Source organism: Astyanax mexicanus, chromosome 16 (genome assembly GCF_023375975.1).
Source record: "Astyanax mexicanus isolate ESR-SI-001 chromosome 16, AstMex3_surface, whole genome shotgun sequence".
Lineage (NCBI taxonomy): Eukaryota > Metazoa > Chordata > Actinopteri > Characiformes > Acestrorhamphidae > Astyanax > Astyanax mexicanus.
In genome coordinates this window covers 10,609,768-10,633,729 of record NC_064423.1, presented here as the reverse complement: position 1 = coordinate 10,633,729, position 23,962 = coordinate 10,609,768, and the positions used below count along the sequence as shown (strand labels likewise).

General features: G+C 37.3%; 1 protein-coding gene across 1 annotated transcript in view; it reads left to right on the top strand.

The window, feature by feature from the left end:
• Positions 1 to 22,561, top strand: part of LOC111192561 (cortexin domain-containing 1) — a 49,876-nt gene extending 27,315 nt beyond the window's left edge. Inside the window, exons 2-3 of the mRNA XM_022670135.2 lie at positions 19,234 to 19,476; positions 20,671 to 22,561. Of these exons, the coding sequence (XP_022525856.1) occupies positions 19,288 to 19,467 (180 nt within the window). The 5' untranslated portion in view covers positions 19,234 to 19,287 and the 3' untranslated portion in view covers positions 19,468 to 19,476; positions 20,671 to 22,561. The remainder of the gene's footprint in view (positions 1 to 19,233; positions 19,477 to 20,670) is intronic.
• Positions 22,562 to 23,962: the final 1,401 nt, after the last annotated feature.

Genomic DNA, 23,962 nt, shown 5'->3' with positions numbered 1-23,962 from the left:
TCAATAACTTTATTAATTTAACTACAATAACATATTAAATGACTAAACTGACTTCCTGCATTATTTTATTACATATGTTAAAATGTCATTGTCACTGTTGTTCTTTCTATTTATGTGTTCTTGTTTATTAATGTTTTTAAAATATTTATAACTTAATTTGTAACCATTAATAAACTCCTTTATAAACTATTTATAAACCCCTTATAAAGGAGCCTTTTTTTAAAGTTAAGAGTGGTATAAGTGAAGAGTAAGAATTAGTTAGAAGATTATATATCGACGCAGTCCAGTGAAAAACACTTATCTCCAAAACAGCAACTTTATAGGAGAGAGAAAAAACCTTGTAATCTTTCAATGGAATTCAATGTAAAAAGAGTTTATTTCAGGTCATTTTAAAGAGTTTCTATCGGTCCGTTCATCAAGAAATTTTGGCACAAATAAGAAACAGTTTGTCAAAATTGACAAAAATGGAGATAAGTGTTTTTCTTTTGCCAACGACGATATACAATTAAATCAAAATATATAAAAAAGTAGTCTACCTTTCGAACTTAGAAGTAGAGATGCTGTATGTACATCACTAAATACTGATTAAAAAATGCTAAACCTTTACCAACTCTACCATTTAAATTAAAATTTGTAAAATGGAAAAAAAATCAGTAAAAAAAAAACACGTGTTAAAGCTGATGTCGGAACAGTATTTACACCATCACAACAGTACAGTGTCTCACTACAGATAAATATCTCTACACTGTATCTGCAGCATCACCGTGGTGTGCATTTAGTGTTGCTGTGGGATGGGCAGAGCGGGACATCAAATAAACAAGCATGATTGCTGCTCATCTGACAGTAAAAGCCTCTTCAGTGCACTGTCATCAATCAGAGCACACTCACTCCGCTCACTGTCATTCACACTGCCGTTACATAATGCCTCCTGATCACCAGCGGAACTGATGTGTTGTGGAACTGACCGGACAAAGAAAGTGGGCCAAGGTAGACAAACAGACTGACTGACCAGAGACAGTGGTCTAAAAAAGGGGCTTAATAATAATAATAAATTAATAAATTAATAAATTATGTAACAGTAACAAATAGTCTTAAAGGTTAACCCAACTTAGTGTACCCTTGTGAAAAAAGGGAGTATACTTAAGAGCATTAAAAGTGTGTTCAAATTAGGTAAAGAATACTAAAAGTACATTTTCAATTTAATATACTTTATGAAAATACATTAAAAATACTTTCACTGTATTTCTATAAAATGTATTTTTAAGCCACGCTTTAAATTATACATTGTGTTGATAGAAAAAAAGTATATAGTGGCAATAAATACTCTTTTTTAGTAGCATTTAATGTGTACACAATATGTGCATCAATACACAAAGTAGTACATTCACAATATACTTTAAATGTATCGGCCGACCAAAATGATTTTAAAAGGGCATGGACAACTCATCCAGGAGGTCACAAAAGAACCCAGAACAACATTTAAAGAACTACATGCCTCACTTGCCTCAGTCAAGGTCAGTGTTAAATATTTAATAACAAGAAAGAGACTGCTTCACAATGGCCTCCATGGAAGAGTTCCAAGAAAAAACACTGCTGACCTAAAAGAACAAAACAGCCCATCTAACATTTACCAACAAACATCTTAATGATCTCCAGAACTTGGGTAAATATTCTTTAGACTAACGTGACAAAAGTGTAACTTTTTGGAAGGCGTGTGTCCCGTTACATCTGGCGTAAAACTTACACATAATTTCAGAAAAAGAACATCATACTGAATGTGAAACCTGGTGGTGGTAGTATGATGGGGCTGCTTTGCTGCTTCAGGGTCTGGACAACTTGCTGTAATAGATGAAAACAGGAGTTCTGCTGTTTAACAGACAATCCTGAAGGAGAATGTCCAACCATCTGTTTGCGACCTTGAGCTCAGGCATACTTGGGTTTTGTAGCAGGACAATGATCCAAAGCAAACAAACAAGTCCACCTCTGAATGACTTAAGAAAACAGTTAATGCTGGGAAATCCTCCAATATGGCTGAATTAAAATAATTCTGTAAAGAAGAGTGAACCATAATTCCTCCACAGAGATGTGAAAGACTTATTGTCAGTTATCAGTAAAGCTTGATTGCAGTTGTTGTCACCAAGAGTGAGATGTTTTGGAGGCAAACACTGGTTTGGATGTTTTTTTCCCTTTTAATAAAACTCTGCTAATCAATTAACATCCTTCATGATGACTGAGACCAGATAGAGATTCAGCTCTGTCTCTGTGTGTTGAGGAGTCTGATTGCCTGGTGGATGAAGCTGTTGCAGAGTCTGCTAGTGGAGCCTCGGATGCTCCTGTATCTTATGCAGGATGGCATCAGAGTGATGAGTCCCTGTGAGGGGTGGGTGGGGTCGTCCACAATGCTGGTGGCTTTGCAGATGCAGCATGTGGTGTAGATGTCTGTGATGGAGGATAAAGAGACTCTGATGATCTTCTCAGCTGTCCTCACTATCCGCTGTAGGGTCTTGCGGTCTGAGATGTTGCAGTTCCCAAAACAGATGGTAATGCAGGTGCTCAGGATGCTTTTTACAGTCCCTCTGTAGAACATGGCGAGGATTGGAGGTGGAAGATGTGCTTTCCTTAGACTGCGCAGGAAGTAGATTCTGTTGAATAATCAGAATAATATATGGTTATGGTGGAGATGATGTGAGGGTTGGCTTGGTAAAAAAAAACCCTGAAATGTATTTTTGCAGGGTGGCACGTCCACATCACAGTATCTGAACTCGAGAATAGTTTTCGGCTGCTCGACACGTCTTTACTCACATCACTCCAGCCCTTCTTCAAATTCCCAGGTTCAATCTGTAGCCATTTATTTTACTGTGCCGTGGAGCCAGGCTCTTATTTTCCCTCTCCAGATACATAACTCAACCGGCCTGCCTGCAGCATATTACACAGCCATATGGCAACTCCACTAAAGCTAATAAAGAGTTTATTTATTACTTTACTTTCATTCGTGCAGAGAGATTGACCAGAGTGGGCTTTTCATAACCCTCACTTCAATCTGCCTCAGCTCCATCATTCACCTTAAGCTCTTTCTCTGTGGTCTGTAAGCACCCTGAAAAAAAAAGAAACGTGCTGGATTTACTAGATTCAAATGTCTGCAGTGTTGTGTGCATCATTCTCACATTAATAAAATATATGGAAGGATGGTTGTTGCGTAGAGACATTAAACTTAAAGACAAATCAGTTATTACGGTTATGGTTATTATTGTTATATGATTTATATTCATGTACGTCTTCTATTTGTAACCATGTAACTTATACCACACTTTGAAGATAAACCACATTGCCATTGGTGATGTGAGGCATGGATGGAGTTGCTCAGCCATGGAAACCCAATTCAAGTTGGTGAGCTCTGAGCACTTCACAACAAAATTTACCATTTTAATTGAATTTTTTAAGAGTTCATTTAAACACCGTCCTAGATAACATATGGTCTATACTATAGTGTTAAAATAACTCAACCACAAGAGTTATTGAGTTAACTTAACACCATATGGATTCATATATTTAATCTTTGTAGCACTGTATCATCAGTGTGAACACATTTTACCCCACAGGTTAAAACAACTCTCAAAAATGTTAATTCTATTTTATTTTGTTTTTTTGAATATTTTCTGAACTTCTGAACCCAAAATATACCATATACCAGAGTATCTATGAAACATAATAAAATGTGAGCTATATCACAAAATAAATTACTTTTTTATTCTATCTAAGCTTTATTTAGAACAAGAGAGACCATTAATAGCTGCCAAAAAAGCAGTGGTTCTCCTATAACACAATAACTCTTGGGTGTAGACCCTTATCCACCATCCAACCCAACACCAAGAGAGTGAATAACGCTCCATCAGGGAAAACCACTGCAACTAAATCCCATTTACCCACAAACACATATTACACACACACACACACACACACACACACACACACACACACACACAGAGAGTTGAATTGAACTCTGAATAATAACACCAACTCTGTGGATTGTTTATCCATGAGGGTTGTTTTACACTGTGATTTTAACACTGTGCATTTTACTGTGTATGCTCCTCAGCATCCATTTACATCAACAGAGGTTGATTTTGTTCACAGTCAATTTCACTTTGTTATAATATCACTAATGGATGGCTTTAGGATATTTAACAGTGAGAACATTTCAAGACTGGATTTGTTGCACTGGTGCTGCATCCTATCACATTTCCACCCTGGAGTTCACTGAGCTCCTGAGAGCAACCAATTCTTTCACTAATGTTGTTTGTAGAAGTAGTCTATGATTGAACACCTGAGTTCACTGATTTGGATGGGTGAGCGAATACTTTTGGCAGTATATTGTATCAACACTCAACTGTTCCAGACTGTTTGGTATGAACAGCTTTTTGATTAGACACACGGTTTTCTCATAGTTATTAACAAGTTATTAACTTATTTGGTACACTTTTAAATGCTAGGACCTAGTGTTGGGCGATTACGGCCTAAAATAAAAAAAAACATTTTTTTTTTTACAAAAAATCTGATTTGCAAATATAATAAATATATTTTCTGTTTGGTGTTCAGGCGCCTTGGGTTGCGTGAACTCACTGGAGTATATCACTGGACACTGGAGTATACTTCAGAATGCGGGTTTGTGACTGAACAAAAAATGTAGAAATGACACACTAAACGAGTCACAGAAGAAAAGGAGAGATTATTATTATTTACCAAAATGAATCACAGATCCTTACCGGAGAGCGATGAAGCTGCAGTTTACGGATAAATATATGCAGAGCGCAAACCCAATGTTTTCAATAACAACAAAGAGAATAAAGAATAAAATAACACTGCTGTTTCTTTAAATGAGCGGCTGGTGTAACTTCACAGCATAAACACTCTTAAAGGCAATGGCAAGTGACACACTAATTGACTTATTTTTAAGTTACGCACAAAACACACCCAGGATTTATTCTTCTTTTATTCTAACGGGAAATGAGATTGAATGAGAGGGACAAATATTGAAATTTTTTTGGCAACATAAAAAAATAGCATTAATTAACTTTTTGTAATTTAGGGAAATTTATCATTCTGGCACCTCTACTGCCGAAATAAAACCTTGTTACAGATGTTTTTACAGTGTATAGTTAGTTGTACTGTTTCTGTAACTCACACTTTAATGACTTAAGGGGTGCTGGGGTAATTTTCTTTTTAATGGGGGGTCCTCTGTGATTTTATTCCATTCTGGAACGACCATGTATGTGTTTTTTTCAGACGTCCTCTGAGAAAATTACAGGCTGAATTATCTACTGTTTTTCGCTGAACTCTGTGGTCCTCTGGTAATTTTAGTCTCATTTTAGTTTCGTCTCCTCGCTTTTAATAAAGTAGCTATTTGTCCACTGCTACACTCCGTAATTACACTTTGGGCTCACGTTTTTACGGAGATTTACGTAAACACAACAGGGATTGGAAATGGAGCAGCTACTGAACGCGATGTCATGTGACAGAGAAAGCCAAAGAACTCACTGGTCCTCCTGTTTTTTCGATTGCAGTCCGGATGCAAGAGTTTTAATCACTGAGTAGAAGTGTGAAATATTTTTCACAGATGTCCCCCTGAGAAACTAATCCCAAGGTTTATTCTAGTCATGCATACTAATTAGCCATAATACTGTATTAGCACCTGTATTAGCCTTGTATTAGCCTTGGTTTTCCATTACCCTGCTGTTGGTCCAATGGTTGTCTCTTGGTTAGAGCTTTTAGGTAGGTATTGACCACTGCACACCAGACGCCATACAATGCCATACAAGACCTGCTTGAAGTTCTGATCCAGTCATCTAGAATTTGTTGTTTGGTTCTTGTCAAAGTGTCTCAGATTCTTACATGTCTTGAATAACTGACTGTTCCTTTGCAGCCTAATTTATAAATCCACCCCATGACAGATTCTACTTTAGTTAATGCCTCCAATTCACCTGTCAGTGGTGCTAATGTTATGGCAGAATGGTGTATTCAGGTGGTAGGGTTCTTCAGACACTCCAGAAACAAACCCCAAACATGGCTGAACAGAAACGTAAAGTTCTAATGGATTTCTGGAAGTTTCTAGGAGTTGCTCCTTTGGGAAGGTACCTTTACTTTTACTGCACTTATTATTCTACAGACATAAGAATGCCTTTACTCCAGCTGGGATTCACCAGCTCAGCGTCTCTTTGCTCAGATCACTTCAGCAATTCTGGTCATGTTTTCAGGTGACAGGGTTGTTAAAACTTAAAGCTGTTGAGGGTCAAGAGTGCAATGAGTGGCTGAGATCTTATTATTTGAACAGGTAAGATTTATATGTCCACACTACTTTCAAAACATCAGGCAAGAAATTGGATTTGTACCTCTGTGACAGTGTGAATGTAGTCTAAATTAGTGTGACCAAACCGGACTTTGGGCATCTGGTTGGAATATTTTGGCTGGGGGTTTAAAGTTTTAGTAGGAACACGAACATGTGTTTGTGTGGTTTAATGATTTGAACATTAGGCATTGTGATGCTCATTGCTATCTCGCACACTGCAAACTGTGCCTTTTAAATAGTGAAGCTTACGAATATATACAGCTCTAAAAATAAATTAAAAGTGATGAGTTTCTTTGAATTTACCAAATTGAAGATGGATGATCACAAACCATCAAACCAAATGAAAATGCTTGACTTTTTGCAGCAGGAGTGAAGGTATAAATTTATCCAAAAGCAGTGTGCAAGACTGGTGAAGGAGAACATGCCAAGATGCATGAAAACTGTGATTAAAAATCTTTTAAATCTTTATGAATATGAACTTATTTTTTCTTTGCCTTATTTGAGGTCTGAAAGCTCTGCATATTTTTTGTTATATCAGCCATTTCTCATTTTCTGCAAATAAATGCTATAAATAACAATATTTTTATTTGGAATTTAGGAGAAATGTTGTCTGTAGTTTATAGAATAAAACAACAATGTTCATTTTACTCAAATATATACCTATAAATAGAAAATTTGCGGTCTCTTATTTTTTTCCAGAGCTGTATCTACACTGATGGGTGTGGTGGTCTAAAGGTTAGGTGTGTTCAGGTTAATTTCTGGTGTATTGCTATCTTGGCCACGGAAAACACAGGTGCACCACTGTCTAAAAACAACCTAGACAACAGGTAATCGCCCGGCATTCATTGCTATCTTGGCAAGACTGGCCCGCCACACACTCTTAGCGTTCATAGACTCCTGTTTGTTACACACACACACACACACACACACACACACACACACACACACATGCAGCAGTGCACAAACCCAGCATTTATATCAACAATAAACAGAATACACAATACCATAACATTTTTGTACTTGTAAATTACCTTATCATGCACCATTAGTACATGCCTTTTGACAAGGCATACTTTTCCTGTCGTTATAACAGCAAAAACACACTGACACGCCCTAAATCAAGCTTTGCAGTGTGTGGTTGAAGGCTCACCTATAGATCACTAAAATAGGGCCCAATAACTTACATAAATATATACTAATCTATATTTACAGCAATATTTATGTATTTACAGTAATAAAGAGCCTGAATTGACAGAAAACCAAATAGTCAAACTGTCACACCTAGCCACCGTTCCACTGTCCTGAGATCAGCCTCTCCAGACTATTGAGAGGCTCTTAACTGGTGCTCACCTGCTAATTATGGTTCCCTGTGAGATATTGCCACTGTGTGTCATTATTGAGCGTTCTTTTCCCTGCGTTTATTTATTCCGGAGTTTTGACTCTTTGCCTGTTTTTTCAAATGCCACTCATCATCTCCTGAGTACTGATTATTGTCACCTGTTTCCCATTTAACTTGATTTAAACCTGTATATAATGTCTGCTCAGTTTAAGTGTCAGGTCTTAGCCCTGTCTCGTGTCTCTGTGTGTCTTCCCCACGTGACCTGTGCTCCCCTGTGTCTCCCGTCTTAGTAGATTTCCACCTGTGTCTCATTTGTAGCTCTGCACCTTCCCATGTCGTTTTGTCTTTCTCTCCGTTTAATAGTCTCTCTCAGTGTTTTCTTGTCTCCTAAGCCTTAGTCCCGTGTTTCTCGTTTATATCTTGTTTAATGTTTCTAGTTTCTTGTTTACTTACGTGTTCCCTAGTTCCTTGTATATACCCCTGCTTGAAGTTTATTAGTTTATTCCATTGTATATATTTCCCTTGCCCAGTTTAGTTAATCCTGTCTTGTTTTAGTTCCTTGTTTGTTAGTATTTTGGTTTATTATCTTTGTTACATGTTTACTTGTTTCTTTGTCTTTCTTTGTTATTTATTTAATAAATGTATTTATATCGCCCTTACCTGCACCTGTGTCCGCCTCCTCGTCTCCCTGCCTGGGTCATTCGTGACATTAAGTAAGATGCTTGAATTTCCAAGGGTCCTACCTGGGTAGTCTGGAGAAACTTTTTACACATTACTTCCAACATCATTCAACGTTGTTATTTAACGTTTCTGTGTGGGAAAGCCACCAGAGAGGTTACTCTTTGTGCTTCGCCCTACAGTGGAAAAGTGGCTTTTATCTAGAACTGTATTGTCAACTTCTAGGTGCAGCTTTTGTGAAACAATCTCTCTCTCTTTACTATTTATTTTTATTTTCATTTATTTGCTTCACATTGAGTTCACTTTTGCAATAAGGTGTGGCTTGAAAAGACCTATTTATGTATGTAAAAATCTGGATACAGAAAGTACTGTATGCATGAAATGAAACTACTTTCTGGTCACATCTGCTTTTGATAGAAAAGGCCAAATCCTGCTTTGCAGTTTCCTCACGATTCTGCTGTTGACGGATCACTTGCTTCACTTATTTAGAAAATTTTCTAGAATCTCAGATCACAGAGCTGTAAATTTATAAAGCCCACTCAGATCCAAATAACCAGCTTTAATGAATTCATAATGCTCTCCATGCATTATGAGCTGTGGTTCTCTCAGAGTGAGGAGCTCTGTTTAGCTCAGAGTTTCCTCTGTGTGCACAGTGTGACCTGGCAAAAGCAGCGAGTTACAGTCTACACAACACACACACTCACATTTGTGGTTCTATAAACAGCATTTTTTTTGCAAAACAGTTGTGGATGTGAATCACATTTACATTAGTAAAGAACCTTTACTTCTATGTATTTAGATCCTTTAAAAGGTTCTTCTCACACAACTTTTTATTAATTAAATATTTCTGGAATCAAATAAGATTCTCTGCTTTGCGTTCCAATACCTGGTCCGAGTGTTACACAAACTGCCATCAATCAGGAGGTGTTCTCCCTCTCATCATCTCCTGAGTACTGATTATTGTCACCTGTTTCTCATTTAACTCTATTTAAACCTGTCTATAATGTCTGCCCAGTTGAAGATGTTAAGATGCTAGAATTCCCAAGTGTCCTACCTGGGAAAAGAGATGTGAGCGTAAAGCACATTCATATAAATAAAGAACCTTTATTTCCACCTCTTTACATCCTTTAAAAGGTTCTTCACACACAACTTTTTATAAACGTATTATTTCTAAAATCAAATATGGTTATTTTATGGCATCAGTCAAATAACCCTTCGTAGCATCTTTATTTTTAAAAGTCACTATGGGATTCTCAGATACAAATAAGATGGTTTACTAAAGAAAGTAGTGGTAGAGGGGATAGTCAAAATGTTCAGGGTCAAGTATCAGTATGCAGCAGCAATAGAGAGCAAACATACCATAAACAAGATTTAGTCCAGAGGTGACAAACAAGCAGGAGAAAGCGTAGTTGAAAAAACAAAACAAGAACATACATCGGCAAGAGGTATCAGAGGGTAAGCAGAAGGGAAAGTTGAAAAAAAAACAAAACAATATCTTACATGAGAGGGTAACACAGGTAGCAGGATAAATGCATTGTATATACAAAACCAACAATATATGTGCGAGATGTGTGTGAAGTAAGAGTGTATATATACAGCTCTGGGGAAAAAAAGCTGATACACTCAAAAATGATGAGTTTCTTTGATTTTACCAAATTGAAAACCTCTGGAATATAATCAAGAGGAAGATGAATGATCACAAGCAATCAAACCAAACTGAACTGCTTGAACTTTTGCACCAGGAGTGGCATAAAGTTATCCAAAAGCAGTGTGTAAGACTGGTGGAGGAGAACATGATGCCAAGATGCATAAAAACTGTGAATAAAAACCAGGGTTATTCCACCAAATATTGATTTCTGAACTCTTAAAACTTTGTGAATATGAACTTGATTTCATTGCATTATTTGAGGTCTGAAAGCTCTGCTTCTTTTTGTTTTTTTCAGCCATTTCTCATTTTCTGCAAATTAATGCTGTAAATGACAATATTTTTATTTGGAATTTGGGAGAAATGTTGTCTGTAGTTTAAAGAATAAAACAACAATGTTCATTTTACTTAAACATATACCTATAAATAGCAAAATCAGAGAAACGGATTCAGAAACTTTTTCAGAGCTGTATATATGGGCATGAACAGGTGAAATCAATATTCCGGTGATTGACTTCTTGGAGGTGCCGTGTGCCGAAACATGTAATTGCGTGAGGGAGTGATGTCAGTGTGTTTTTTTCTGAAACCGAAGGTTCTAAAAAGGAGCTTATCCTACTTTTGTTGGAGTAACTGTCTCTAATCCCAAAGAAAAGAAGGATGTTGGATGATCACCACCCCACTTTCTTCCTAACCCCCCAAATTCATTCCAAAACTAATGAATGGAGCACCATTCATTATTCCAGAGAACACAGTTACACTGCTCCACAACTCAGCTTCAGGGGCCACTTCTGTTATTTTCAGCTTGTCCTAAAATGCATGTGTACAGCTGTCTGTGAGGGTGGGGAGTTCAAAGAATGATTTGTATTTGTAGTAATAAAGTAAGTAAAGGTTAATACCAAAGTAATTACATTCCATATGTGTAGCAAAAATACCAGTTATTACCTAATGCTGTTCTGAAGGGTGTAAAAGCCTGTAAACACAACTTCTAAATGCCTAAAACCCATTGGTTAGATTGCCTCTCTTATTTACAACCAGTTATGTTTGTAGGATTTTTGAGAAGACATAGGCCTGAAGCTAAATTCACACAATGACGTGAATGCAGACACTTTGAGCTCTTTGGAAGGCAGACTAAATTTCACACATAGTTGCATAAATAAATGTGCTATGATTCATTTCCTAACGCAACGCAAGTGCGAGCTGCTACCTGAGCATCACCGCAGGGGTAAGCCAAGTTATCTTGTACCACCAGCATGCTATTTTGTAGTCCACTGTTATGGTCTTCATCGTCCCCCCAAGCACTGAATGTTTTAACCAATGCACATGGAGTCTGTGTAACAACAGAATCACAGCAGAACTGCTCTGCATTTTACAGAGCATTGTATTGGATTCATATTTTATCCTTGCTTGAATATGTTTTGGGCTTTTTATTGATGAATTGTCTCATAAACTAGACCCCATCCATTAAAAATCATACTTTAATCACTTCATGTGGCCTTTAGTATTGCTCCTGAAGACCCAACCAATGGAAGTGCTCCAAACATTGGCGTAGGAACCGGAGGAGGGGGATGGCAATATCAGAAATCTGCACCCCCGCCATGAAAAGCACCCCCTCTTGGGAGCGCATTTCTAACTCAAGTTTCTATTTAATTAAAGCAATTATCTCCACTTTTATCTCCACAAGAACAAAATGTCACCTGCAGCCACTCCCAAGAGGGGGTGCTTTTCATAGCGGGGGTGCAGATTTAGACACTACTGAGGTTTGTTCAATGAGCAGGTAGAGAGGAAGTGACGGATTAAATAGGAAAGGAAGTGGGAGGAGTGAGGGCGTGGTTCACTCCCAAAATTTAGTTATGATACATAACTCCACGCCAAGAAGACGTGGGTGTGCGCTCCCGAGAGTGGATGCTTTTCTTGGCGGTGGCGCTGAATTTGGCACCAGTGTCCAAATTTAAGCAATAAAATCTGCAATTTATGCTTGATTTAAGTCTTACTTCACTCATTTGAATACTTTGTTATTGCTTATTTTAGGAAATCTTACTAAGAAGAAATTGCTTACTCCATTTTCAGATTTGTGTTGCTTAATATAAACAAATAGATCTCAATTTACACATACAGCTCTAGAAAAAAAACTAAAAGACTTCAGTTTCTGAATCAATTGAGAAATGAGAAATGTCTAAAATAACAAAAAAAGATAGCAGAGCTTTCAGACCTCAAAGAATGCAAAGAAAATAAGTTAATATTCATAAAGTTTTAAGAGTTCAGAAATCAATATTTGGTGGAATAACCCTGGTTTTTAATCAGTTTTCATGCATTATGGCATGTTTTCCTCCACCAGTCTTACACACTGCTCTTGGATAAATGTATGCCTTTACTCCTGGTGCAAAAATCCAAGCAGTTCAGCTTGGTTTGATGGCTTGTGATCATCCATCTTCCTCTTGATTATATTCCAATTTTTAAGTGCTCTCTTATTTTTTCCAAAGATGTATTTTGGAAAACATTTTTGCAAATGTTTTTTTTTTTGTAGTTTAAATCTACTACTCTATAAAACTTAAAAACAAACATGATTAAACATAGTGATAAAATGAGTTAGAATTACACACATACTGTTTTTAATATCTTTTTCTGTACCTCTAGAACATTCTCCACTACTACAGACATGGGATTTATAATGCCGTATAATGCTGTGTCAGAAAACTCTGTAAAAATCACTTTTACAGTTTTACTCAAAGTTCTTACATTAAAAAAATCATTTTTACAGTGAGAGTCTTGTTTTATGAAACAAAATATTAGTGTTAGTACACTGAAAAAAATGTGGAGTAGGATTTACTTAAAAAAACCTTGTACACGTTTTACACACAGAAATACTAAGTAAATTTAACACAGCATTTTTTTAAGTAAAATTTACTTGCATCTCCTTACAGTTTTTATTAGTAATACCAAAGTAAAATTTACTACTGAAAGCAAGTATTTTTTACTTAGTTATATTTTGATTAAAAATTACTAGTAAAAACCTTGTACACGTTTTACACACAGAAATACTAAGTAAATTTAACATAGCATTTTTTTAAGTAAAATTTACTTGCATCTCCTTACAGTTTTTATTAGTAATACCAAAGTAATATTTACCACTGAAAGCAAGTATTTTTTTACTTAGTTACATTTTGATTAAAATTTCTGGTAAAAAACTAGTACACATTACACTAAAAACTCCAAGTATTTTGTTAATAATGGGCACTGCTTAAAACACCTCCCTGAAAAATGAAGACACACAATATCCACAAAATATAATTTTATTTTTAAACACAAAACACACAGAAAAATTATGGGCATTTTGTAAGAGTACTGCTTAACTGGTTAACTGCTTAACAAATGTCCACTTGACCTGTCTTAGTTTTATCTTCTATCCCAATTTAGCTTAGCTCTTGCTCTATACAATTAAGAGAAGTAATCCAGAAACAATTGATCACAGAATGATATAAAATGAACTCAAACATCTCACGAGACAATATTCAACCACATATGAGGAACACTGCTTTCTTCAGACCAGAGATTCAGAATCATTTTTTGGGTCAATTTATGTCAAAGAATCTGCTCGTGTGTGCGCTGGCCAAGGGCATAGTTACTGAGGCAAGTAGCTAATGCTAGTGAGGGCCATATACTACACAGTAAGCTCGGCTAGCCTCGTGGTAACTGAGCCAAGTAGCTAATTCTAGTGAGGGCCATAGACTACACAGTAAGCTCGGCTAGCCTCGTGGTAACTGAGGCAAGCAGTTAATGCTAGTGAGGGCCATATACTACACAGTAAGCTCGGCTAGCCTCGTGGTAACTGAGGCAAGCAGTTAATGCTAGTGAGGGCCATATACTACACAGTAAGCTCGGCTAGCCTCGTGGTAACTGAGCCAAGTAGCTAATGCTAGTGAGGGCCATATACTAGCTCGGCTAGCCTCGTGGTAACTGAGCCAAGTAGCTAATTCTAGTGAGGGCCATATACTACACAGTAAGCTCGGCTAGCCTCGTGGTAACTGAGGCAAGCAGTTAATGCTAGTGAGGGCCATATACTACACAGTAAGCTCGGCTAGCCTCGTGGTAACTGAGGCAAGCAGTTAATGCTAGTGAGGGCCATATACTACACAGTAAGCTCGGCTAGCCTCGTGGTAACTGAGCCAAGTAGCTAATGCTAGTGAGGGCCATATACTAGCTCGGCTAGCCTCGTGGTAACTGAGCCAAGTAGCTAATTCTAGTGAGGGCCATAGACTACACAGTAAGCTCGGCTAGCCTCGTGGTAACTGAGGCAAGCAGTTAATGCTAGTGAGGGCCATAGACTACACAGTAAGCTCGGCTAGCCTCGTGGTAACTGAGGAGTTAGCAAATGCTAACGGGAGTCATATAATACACAGTAAACATGGCTAGCCTCATGGTAACTGAGAGGAGGTAGCTAATGCTAGCGGGAGAATAGACTAGGGCACTTTGTCATAAAGCTGGGGGGTTAGCTAAATGCTATCCGGAGAAATTAGCAAACAATAGCGGTGGCCAGGCGCCGAGTTAATTAGCCGCGGTAGCTAACGCTAACACGATACCGGGGCGGCTCATATTACACACAACACACTTATACCCATATCAACACTCTTATACCCATATCACATTATACACTTCAACATTTACTTATTTCCCACCTGGATAAAAGGATGAAGAAAGACGCGTTCAGCAATCATCTGACAGGCAGTACCTGTTATCCCAGAGCCACACTCTAGCGCCCCGCATTAAGTTGGGGCGTGTCTAACGTCTGACGTCACACGAGCGTTCTTTTGGCAACATTTTACTTGAATTTCTTTAGTTAATGTAATGATGACAACATTTCAGTAATTTTTACTACAGTTACTACAGTTAAATTTACTGAATGTATTTAACTAAATGGGAAGACACACAATTACGCAGAAACTCCAAGTATTACACTGAATTATACATTACATTTTTGAGTAATTCTCAGAATTGATGTTTTCATGTAGAAATTACTTTAATTGTCCTTGTTGTATTTACAAAGTCAAAAAATCATTTTTTACAGTGTACATTTGTTCGCGTCCTTTTCAGTCAGCAGAGGCTGTTCATGATCCACTGGCACTCTGATGTATTTCCAGGCCTTGGTTTTGAAGCGCCGTGTTGTGGACAGTGTTATTGACAGTTTGAGGTCAGGATGAGTCAAATTTCCTGTCTGTCTTTATTTAATATCAGGGTGAGCTTTGTCCAAAAGTTCCTTCATTTCATCATAGCACCAAACATTAGAAAAACTGCTGAAGCTGCTGAATCTCTTTTCTGTTGTGTAACTAACACTGGTATCTCTGCCTGTGAACAAGAGTAATTGATAAACTGATCATGTCCTCTCATTTACTTTAATACTCATTACCATATTCAGCAGTTCAACTGCCCTGAATATCCATCAGTTTCACAAACTCAAAATAAAAGACAAATATGCTTCATAAAGCTATAACAGCTGTAACGAATTATTCATAGTTAATACTGAATAATTGACAGGAGATACTGGATCATTAGTAGTAGGCACAGGGTTAATTAATAATGACTCATTTATAATAGATACTGAATTATTAGCAGTAGACACTGAGTCATTCATAGTTAATAATGAATCATTTATAATAGATACTGGATAATTAGTAGTACTGAGTCATTCATAGTTAATAATGAATCATTTATAATAGATACTGGATAATTAGTAGTACTGAGTCATTCATAATTTATACTAAATATTCCATAGTAATTACTATATAATTACTAGTAGATTCTGAGTCAATAATAGTTAATACTCAATATTTCTTACTTACTGAAAGAGTTCATAAAATACTGAATAATGTAATGATATACCAAATCATTTAAAATGAATAGTTCATAGTAGTTACAGACTCATTAGTAGTAGATACTGCATCTTTCTAAGCAAATACAGAATAAAGTAGATACTGAATAATTATTAGTATTTACTGAATCATTCATAGTAGATACTAAATAATTGGTAGTAGGTACTGAATGATCTATAGTAGATTCTGTATAATTATTAGTATATACTGAATCATTCATATTAGATACTAAACAATTGGTAGTAGATACTGAATAATCCATCCTACTATGGATTATTCAGTATCTACTACCAATGATTAATATCTACTATGAATGATTCAGTATATACTAATAATTAGTACTGAATAATTATTAGTATATACTGAGTCATTCATAGAAGATACTGAATAATTAGTAATAGATACTGAATAATTAGTAGTAGATACTGAGTCATTCATAATAAATACTGAATCATCTATAGTAGATACTAATTAATTAGTAGTAGATACTGAACCATCCATAGTAGATATATTGAATCATTCATAGTAGATACTGAATAGTTATTAGTAGATACTTAATAATTAGTAGTAGATACTGAATCATTTATAGAAGATATATTGAATCATTCATAATTAACACTGAATCATCAATAGTAGATACTGAATAGTTATTAGTAGATACTAAATAATAATTAGTAGTAGATACTGAATTAGTAGTAGTAGATACTGAATAATTAGTAGTAGATACTGAATTATTAGTAATAAATACTGAGTGAATCAATCATAATTAATACTGAATCATTCTAAGTAGATACTGAATAATTAGTAGTAGATACTGAATAGTTATTAGTAGATACTGAATAATTAGTAGTAGATACTGAATAGTTATTAGTAGATACTGAATAATTAGTAGTAGATACTGAATTATTAGTAGTAGATACTGAGTGATTCATAATTAATACTGAATCATTCATAGTAGATACTGAATAATTAGTAGTAGATATTGAGTCATCTATAGTAGATACTGCATCACTTATAGTAGATACTGAATCATTCATAGTAGATACTACATTTTTATACTAAATAAAGTTACTGAAAGATTTCATAAAAATACTGAAAAATTAAATGCTATACTACATATTGAATATTGAATATGGCAGAGCAGAGACTGAATAGTTCATAGTAGTTACAGAATTATTAGTAGTAGATACTGAATCATTGTTAGTAAATACAGAATAATTCATAGCAGATACTGAAGAATTCGTAGTGGGTTCTGAATGGGTCGTAGTAGAGCCTAATATCTGAATGCACTGAACGCTGTTGGGTTCTGGAGGTTACTGCTGAAGTATTGATAACAGCACTGTACACAACACAGTGAGAACTATATCCACAGCGTTGACTGTAGAGACTCTTCCACTGCTTCACCTCTGCTGAATGTTTTACAGCCTGAGTCAGGCTTTAATAACTGACCTATTCTCTTTCATAACTCTGGTCCTGCTGGCCTCAGTGAGAGGGCAGCGTGTTCCCATTGTGTCCGTTCCAGAATCTGGCTCTCACCCTGTGTTTGAGTTCCTCTGCCAAGTCTATCACCACTTCCAGCCAAGTGTGGATCACTAGCTTTATAGATTAGTAGTCAGGATGCAGAACTCTTATGAGTTTTGCTTATTTTAACTGGCTTAATTGCATTGTTTGATACAATCTAACTAAGTACAATCATAATTTATCTTTACATCTACAGTCCTTATAACTTCAGAGTAAATGGGTGGGCATAAATTGTTGGTGGGGTAAACTCAGGGTAAGAATTATACAATGATAATTGGGGGGGGGGGGGGGGGGGGGTCAAGTATTTCTTTGGGGTGGAAACCAGTACAGCGCAGACGCGTGCTTCACTAAACTGAAGTCTTACAATCCTTATAGTGTCTCGCTTACTTACTGTAATGTCCACAGCACGTAAAAGATAAATCCAATACATCAGCTAATGTAGCACATATATACCACACAATAACCTTTATAGATCATATATTATACAGCAAAATCCACAGTTAATCCTGCAAAAACACACTCAATGCTACTGGCTGTTACTGGCTGTAGGATGCCCTACTTTGATAGCTGATGATGCAAATGGTTTAAGTGGTTCAAGGGCTTTAATCAGTTACTGAAACACTGATCTGACCTGCAGTTTGTCTCTTATCTTTCCTTACAGATATAAGGCTGGTTTTCCATTGCCGAGAAATAACCGCCCAATTTCATTGCAAGTTTGGTGGGCGAATGAACTGACTCGACTTTGTTTACAAGTACATTTCCTGCACTTAAAAGGACAGTATGTAGCAAAATCCTAACCATAGGTTGGACACACCTTCTAATTTAATGTTTTTTTTTGTATTGTATTTATATTGTACTGTAAATACCAGATAAATACTAACTACTATATACTAAAGTCATCCATATTATGAAGGAACACATAAGGAATGATGTAGTAACTTAAAATCTTAAACAAACCATAATACTCTAGGTGCTCTTATTTGGGGTGCTGTTAACTTGCAGTTGCAACAGGGTGCAACAGAGGAAACTCTTGCTCTTCCTTTCCTGGGGTGGTCCTGATGAGAACCAGTTCTTTCAAAACTTTTTGATGATCTTTGAAGCACTTGAGGAAACTTTTAAAGTTCTTGAATTTTCGAAAATTGACTAGCCTTCATTTTCAAAGTATTTGTTTCTTTACTTAGTTGATTAGTTTTTGCCATAATAACTGATGCGCTGAAACACATTAAGAGGTCAAGAAATTTAAGTAAACAACTCTTTTTAAGTTCAGCACAGCTGTTAACTGAAACCCATTCCAGGTGACTCCACCTCATAAAACTGAGAAAATCCAGCCAAAATGTGCACAGCTGTCTAAAATCTAAAACATAATCTCATTTTTGTTTACTAAATAAGTCCATATGTTTTTGTATTAATCTATAATAAAAAAAAACACTTACACAAAGAAAAACACTGAATTTAAGTTGTGTCCCTAAACTTTTGTCTGATAATGTAATGAATACAAGTAGAAGCCAAACTTGTCTTGGCTTTCTGATTACATTTGGTGTGTGAGGAGTGTGTGTGAGGAGTGTGTGTTGGACAATCATTGGACAGTGGAAGGTTTCATTTATGCTGTGCAAAGAGAGATAGATTACACTCTGACCTGAAAATAATCTTTAACACTCACACTCATAAACAGGAAGTATGGATGGTATTGACCTATGCCGGCCATAATGGCCTTGGGGAAATAAACGGATAATAGGTCAGCACTTGGTAGCACTGCTGCCGTCATTACTGGCCATTTACACACAGGACATTACGGTGGATATATGGAGATATATCATTCTCTCCCTCGTTCTGTCTCTAGCAGATAAGCAATCAGGATGGTAGCAGCAGTCCGGATCGATGTGGACAGATCGAAGAGATGGAGGAGACTACGCCGGACCCAGCCTTTGTGGACGTGGATCAGGGTCTGACTCTGGCATGCATCGCCTTCCTCTGCCTGCTGCTGGTGGCCATGATCATCCGCTGTGCCAAAGTCATCATGGACCCCTACAGCGCCATCCCCACCTCCACCTGGGAGGAGCAGCATCTAGACGATTAGCAGAAGCAGGTGCATGCACATATCGGAAATCTTTGGAAACACTGAAACCCTCAAAATTCCCTGTGGAAATCATGAAACTCAGTGATAACATTAAGCTAACTGATGGGAGAAGTGAAGGTCATGGGGATCTGGTCACAATGGCACCTTTTAAGGGATAGGAGATACAAAATAGGCAATAAAATACCAAGTGAACAAGCAGTTCTTGAAGTTGATGTATTGGAAGCAGGAAAAATGGACAAACAAAATAATCTTAGAGTTTTAGGGTTTTTCTCCCTCTGTTTGGTTTGGTTTCACACAAGCACAAACCTGAATGCACCAAATAGCGCACCAATAAACCACTTGAGCACAATAAGTCTCCTCTGATTGGCCAGAGTAGTCTGGTGCAGGAGCAAGTATTATATAGTAAATATAGTAGGGCTGCAACTAATGACTATTTTGGTAGTCGACTAATCTGATGATCATTTTTTCGATTAGTCGATTAGTCAACGATAATTTCTGCCACGTCCTCCATCTCAGAAAAACAGCTAAACATGAGATTTAAAAGCCATTTAAATGTCCACAGCTAAACGGAAATGGTTAGACAAGCATGGGGTATTACTGAGATGCTACAATCAAAAAACACCAAAAGACAAGGTCAGGGTATCATGGATGCTAAAACAGGCCCAACCTCAAAACCTTAAGGACTTGAAGGATCAGGATCTCCTGATAACGATTAAATGCTGCCCAAGATGCAGTCCAAGATGGTTGCACCAGTAGTAAAAGCAGAAGAATTAAAATGTTAATTGCCACATTTATTTGCTCCTCAAGTTTTGTCTGTGGACATGTTTCCATAGTGTTTAAATAATCAAACCAGTATTGCTAACAGTGCTAATATGGGGCAATGCTAACAGTTATAACCCAGGACATAAAAAGTATATAAAAAAAGCATATTTTGATTGGATTCCTTAAAACACTGTTAAGTGATCACACTTCAGTTTTTGTGAAATAAGTATCTAAAGTTTTCATAATTTTTCCAAGTCACTGCACTATTACATGCTTTTTAGCGGCAGAGAGAACCTTTTCCATATTGCTTGAAACCTGTGGCCTGCTTAATAATGTGGAACTGTGCATTTTGAGTTTTTTTTATTACTGTTATCATTGGGAGGTTTTACAACTACTTAAAAACATCCTTCACCTCTTCAGTATTGTCTTTTTGTCTTCTAGGAGCACCTTCGCCTGGACGAAGGGTACAGGTCCATCCACTGAAAGCACACCATCTACGTTCTCTCCGAACTCTGAAACTACCTACAGCCTCAAAGCTGGGTTCCAGGCCAACCAGAACAATCCAATACCACGCAGCCCACTTGAGAGGCTGTTCTCAGAGCAGCTATCGACAAGAGGAAAGCCCACGAATCATCCCGCACACTTAAACAACACCAAGTGCAATGAGGAAGAGTGAGCGCTACAGCATGCCTGCGTGACTTTTCATTTATCTTCTGAGGGCACCTTTTGCTTTTCTACATTTTTCTAATAATCATGATGGATGGACTGCACAAATATCGAGTGTGCTGTGCACCGGAGCGAAGCCTAGCTCGGAGGCATGCTGACAAAGGCAGCCTCGTACGAGGAACTCCTCCTTACGCCTAGAAATAGAGGCAGTTCATGCCTGTTTACGACGAGGAGACAATAGTAGCTCTGGTAGAATGCAATTCAGGAAAAATGGCGGAGGGTCCTTTACAGGAAACTCCACAAACTCCAGAGCAGGACTCTCTTAGCTGAGCTTCGAAGTTAAATTCGCCTTCCCTTTACCCTTTAATGGACTAGTTTGGCAAAGAAAAACATTTTAATACATTACAAAACACACGACAACAAATAACATGTCTAGAGTCTGAAGTTTGTTTTTCTTTAGCTTAGCATTGGAGCTAAAAGGCTAATGTAGACTGGAATGAAGAAATAGAGGTTAGCACAGTGCTAAACCGCATGACTAAACTAAACATCTGTAAACTTGTGCCTCATATCATGTCAACCTTTTCGGTACTCTCTGATAATAAACCTGTTTATATGTTTTTTGATACAGTTTGACACCTTGTTCGTCCATAAATGTGGACTAAAGAACAGCACACAGCTAAAAAAAAAAAAACAGTAGCAGCAAACAAGCATAACTAGCACAAACTAGCTAGGTCATAAGCTTTTCCTTGACGTGTTAGCTAGCAACATTAGCCTCATAGCTCCAGTGTAAAACTAAGAAAGCAGACTTAAGTCATCAAATACAGCTTTGAAAAAAAAAATTAAGAGACCACTTCAGTTTCTAAATCAGTTTCTCTAAGTTTGCTAATTATAGGTATATGTTTGACTAAAATTCAGTAACATTTTTGTTTTATTCTATAAACTACAAACAACATTTCTCCCAAATTCCAAATAAAAATACTGTCATTTAGAGCATTTATATGCAGAAAATGAGAAATGGCTGAAATTACAAAAAAGATGCAAAGTTTTCAGACCTCAAATAATGCAAATCAATATTTAAAGGAATAACCGTGTTTTTGGATAGCTTTATGCCACACCTGGTGCAAAGATTCAAGCAGGTCATCAGCTTGGTTTGATGGCTTGTGATCATCCATCTTCCTCTTGATTATATTCCAGAGGTTTTCAATTTGGTAAAATCAAAGAAACTTGAAAGAATTACTTTTAAGTGGTCTCTAATTTCTTTTCAGAGCTGTATAAGTCATCAAAGGTGATTAACTACATCCAAAGGGGGGAGTTAAAAGCTCATTTCTTTCTGCCTTTCGTTTCTTTTAAAAACTAATCCTTTAAATTTGCTCTTTTTTGCATTAGCTCGAACAATCAGCCACTTTCTTGGTCCTCTGTTGTCCTTCAGCCATGTGCCGGTTAGTGTATGAGCGTATGTACCTGCAGAGAATTATAATCTAACCTGCATGTTATCAAGTGCCTCAGCTGAAATCACAAAGATAGTCTTGAATTGCTTCTGTTTTTTTCTCCAGTTTTTACAAGTGAACAGTAGCACACAATCAAGGACGAAGCAGCAGATTAAAAAAAAACGCGCCTTGTCTGATTGAAAACTGCAATCGTGCTACATTTCGCCTGTGTGTTCTTATGCCTAATAAAGATAATGGTGAGTTTAAGGCTCTCTTTGTTTTATGTCTTAATTGGTAGCATAGATTGTGTATAGCTGCACAGAGCATCGTCTCTCAAAAGTGAAGCCAACACAGGTCGGGCGCCCCCTGCTGTTCGGTTTCAGGGGGGAGGGGTGGGGTTTGGGGGGTTACATGTATCTCTGTGTTTGGGCCCCATTCAAAAGCTCCTGAGCTTCCTAGGGTGTCCCTTTTCACATGATATAAATGTTGAAGTTTGCCTTGTTGTTCTGAACATGTGTGTGTGAATAAATAAATGATGATGATGATGATGATGAGAAAGCTGTGTAACCCCACCCATCCCTATAGGCTTCAATGGCAAAACGGACAACTTTCAATCACGTTTTTTTTCCCCAGTATACTGTAATTCTACCTCCATTATTTAAATGCAGCAGCTAGTGTAACCTCTGCTTATATTGTTACATTTTTTATATCCCCATAGGATTCGTTTTTTAAAGCGTTATTCAGCTCTATTCTAAAAGGTGTGGTTATTGGTGTGTAAAAGGGAAGGGTTACACCTAGCCGGGGTGGGACCAATGACTGTATGGGCGGGACCATAGACTGTGTGAGCTCTGTGGAGGCAGCCCTCAGGGGCGGGGTTATTTAAATGAGTAGGCTGTCTCTCCACAGTCTTTCTCTCTCCTCTGGTCTCTACTGCGCAGACTCGGGTTTCGGGATCGCCAACATGGCGGAAGATTTTGGCTTCATTTTCACTGAATGAATGGGAAAGGCGACACGGCATCCATCTTTTTTTTTAAGTCTTTGATTGGTAGCAAAACATCTTAAAGGAGAAATTCGTCTTAAAGTGTGAAATGGACTTGTGTTGTAGTGAAACATGACAACGGATATAAACTTTTGTTGAATAACCCATCCTCCATCGGCTTTCCGAAATACAGCGCTTTTAGCCGATGCTTCCAACAGGCTTACAATGCTAGTCATAGGGGCATAGCGTTGCCCATGCAAAAAAATAATAATAATACTAATTTTTACACCATTAACAAACTCTAAGTAGCTCCACACTTTGAGTCTCGATAAGTTGACTGGTAAGCATGAGTAGGTAGGATGGGGGAAACCGTAACCGTGGGGGAAATATCTGGTGACTGAAATAAATTAGAAATAAATTATGAAATTATGAAAGTCTTAGGGTCCTATCGTACACCCTGTGCAATGTGCGTCCTGATGCTCTTTGCTACCTTACACCCTGTCAAGAATCCTCTGCTGAGAAGCACAAAGTGTCGCTCTGTTAAGATACGAATGCGCCAAAGTCAGAGCTCACCTGACTCTTAAAGGGAATGTGAGGCAGGTGACACACTGATTGGTTTATTTCACGCTATGCCTAAAACAAACCCATGGTTAATTAAGAG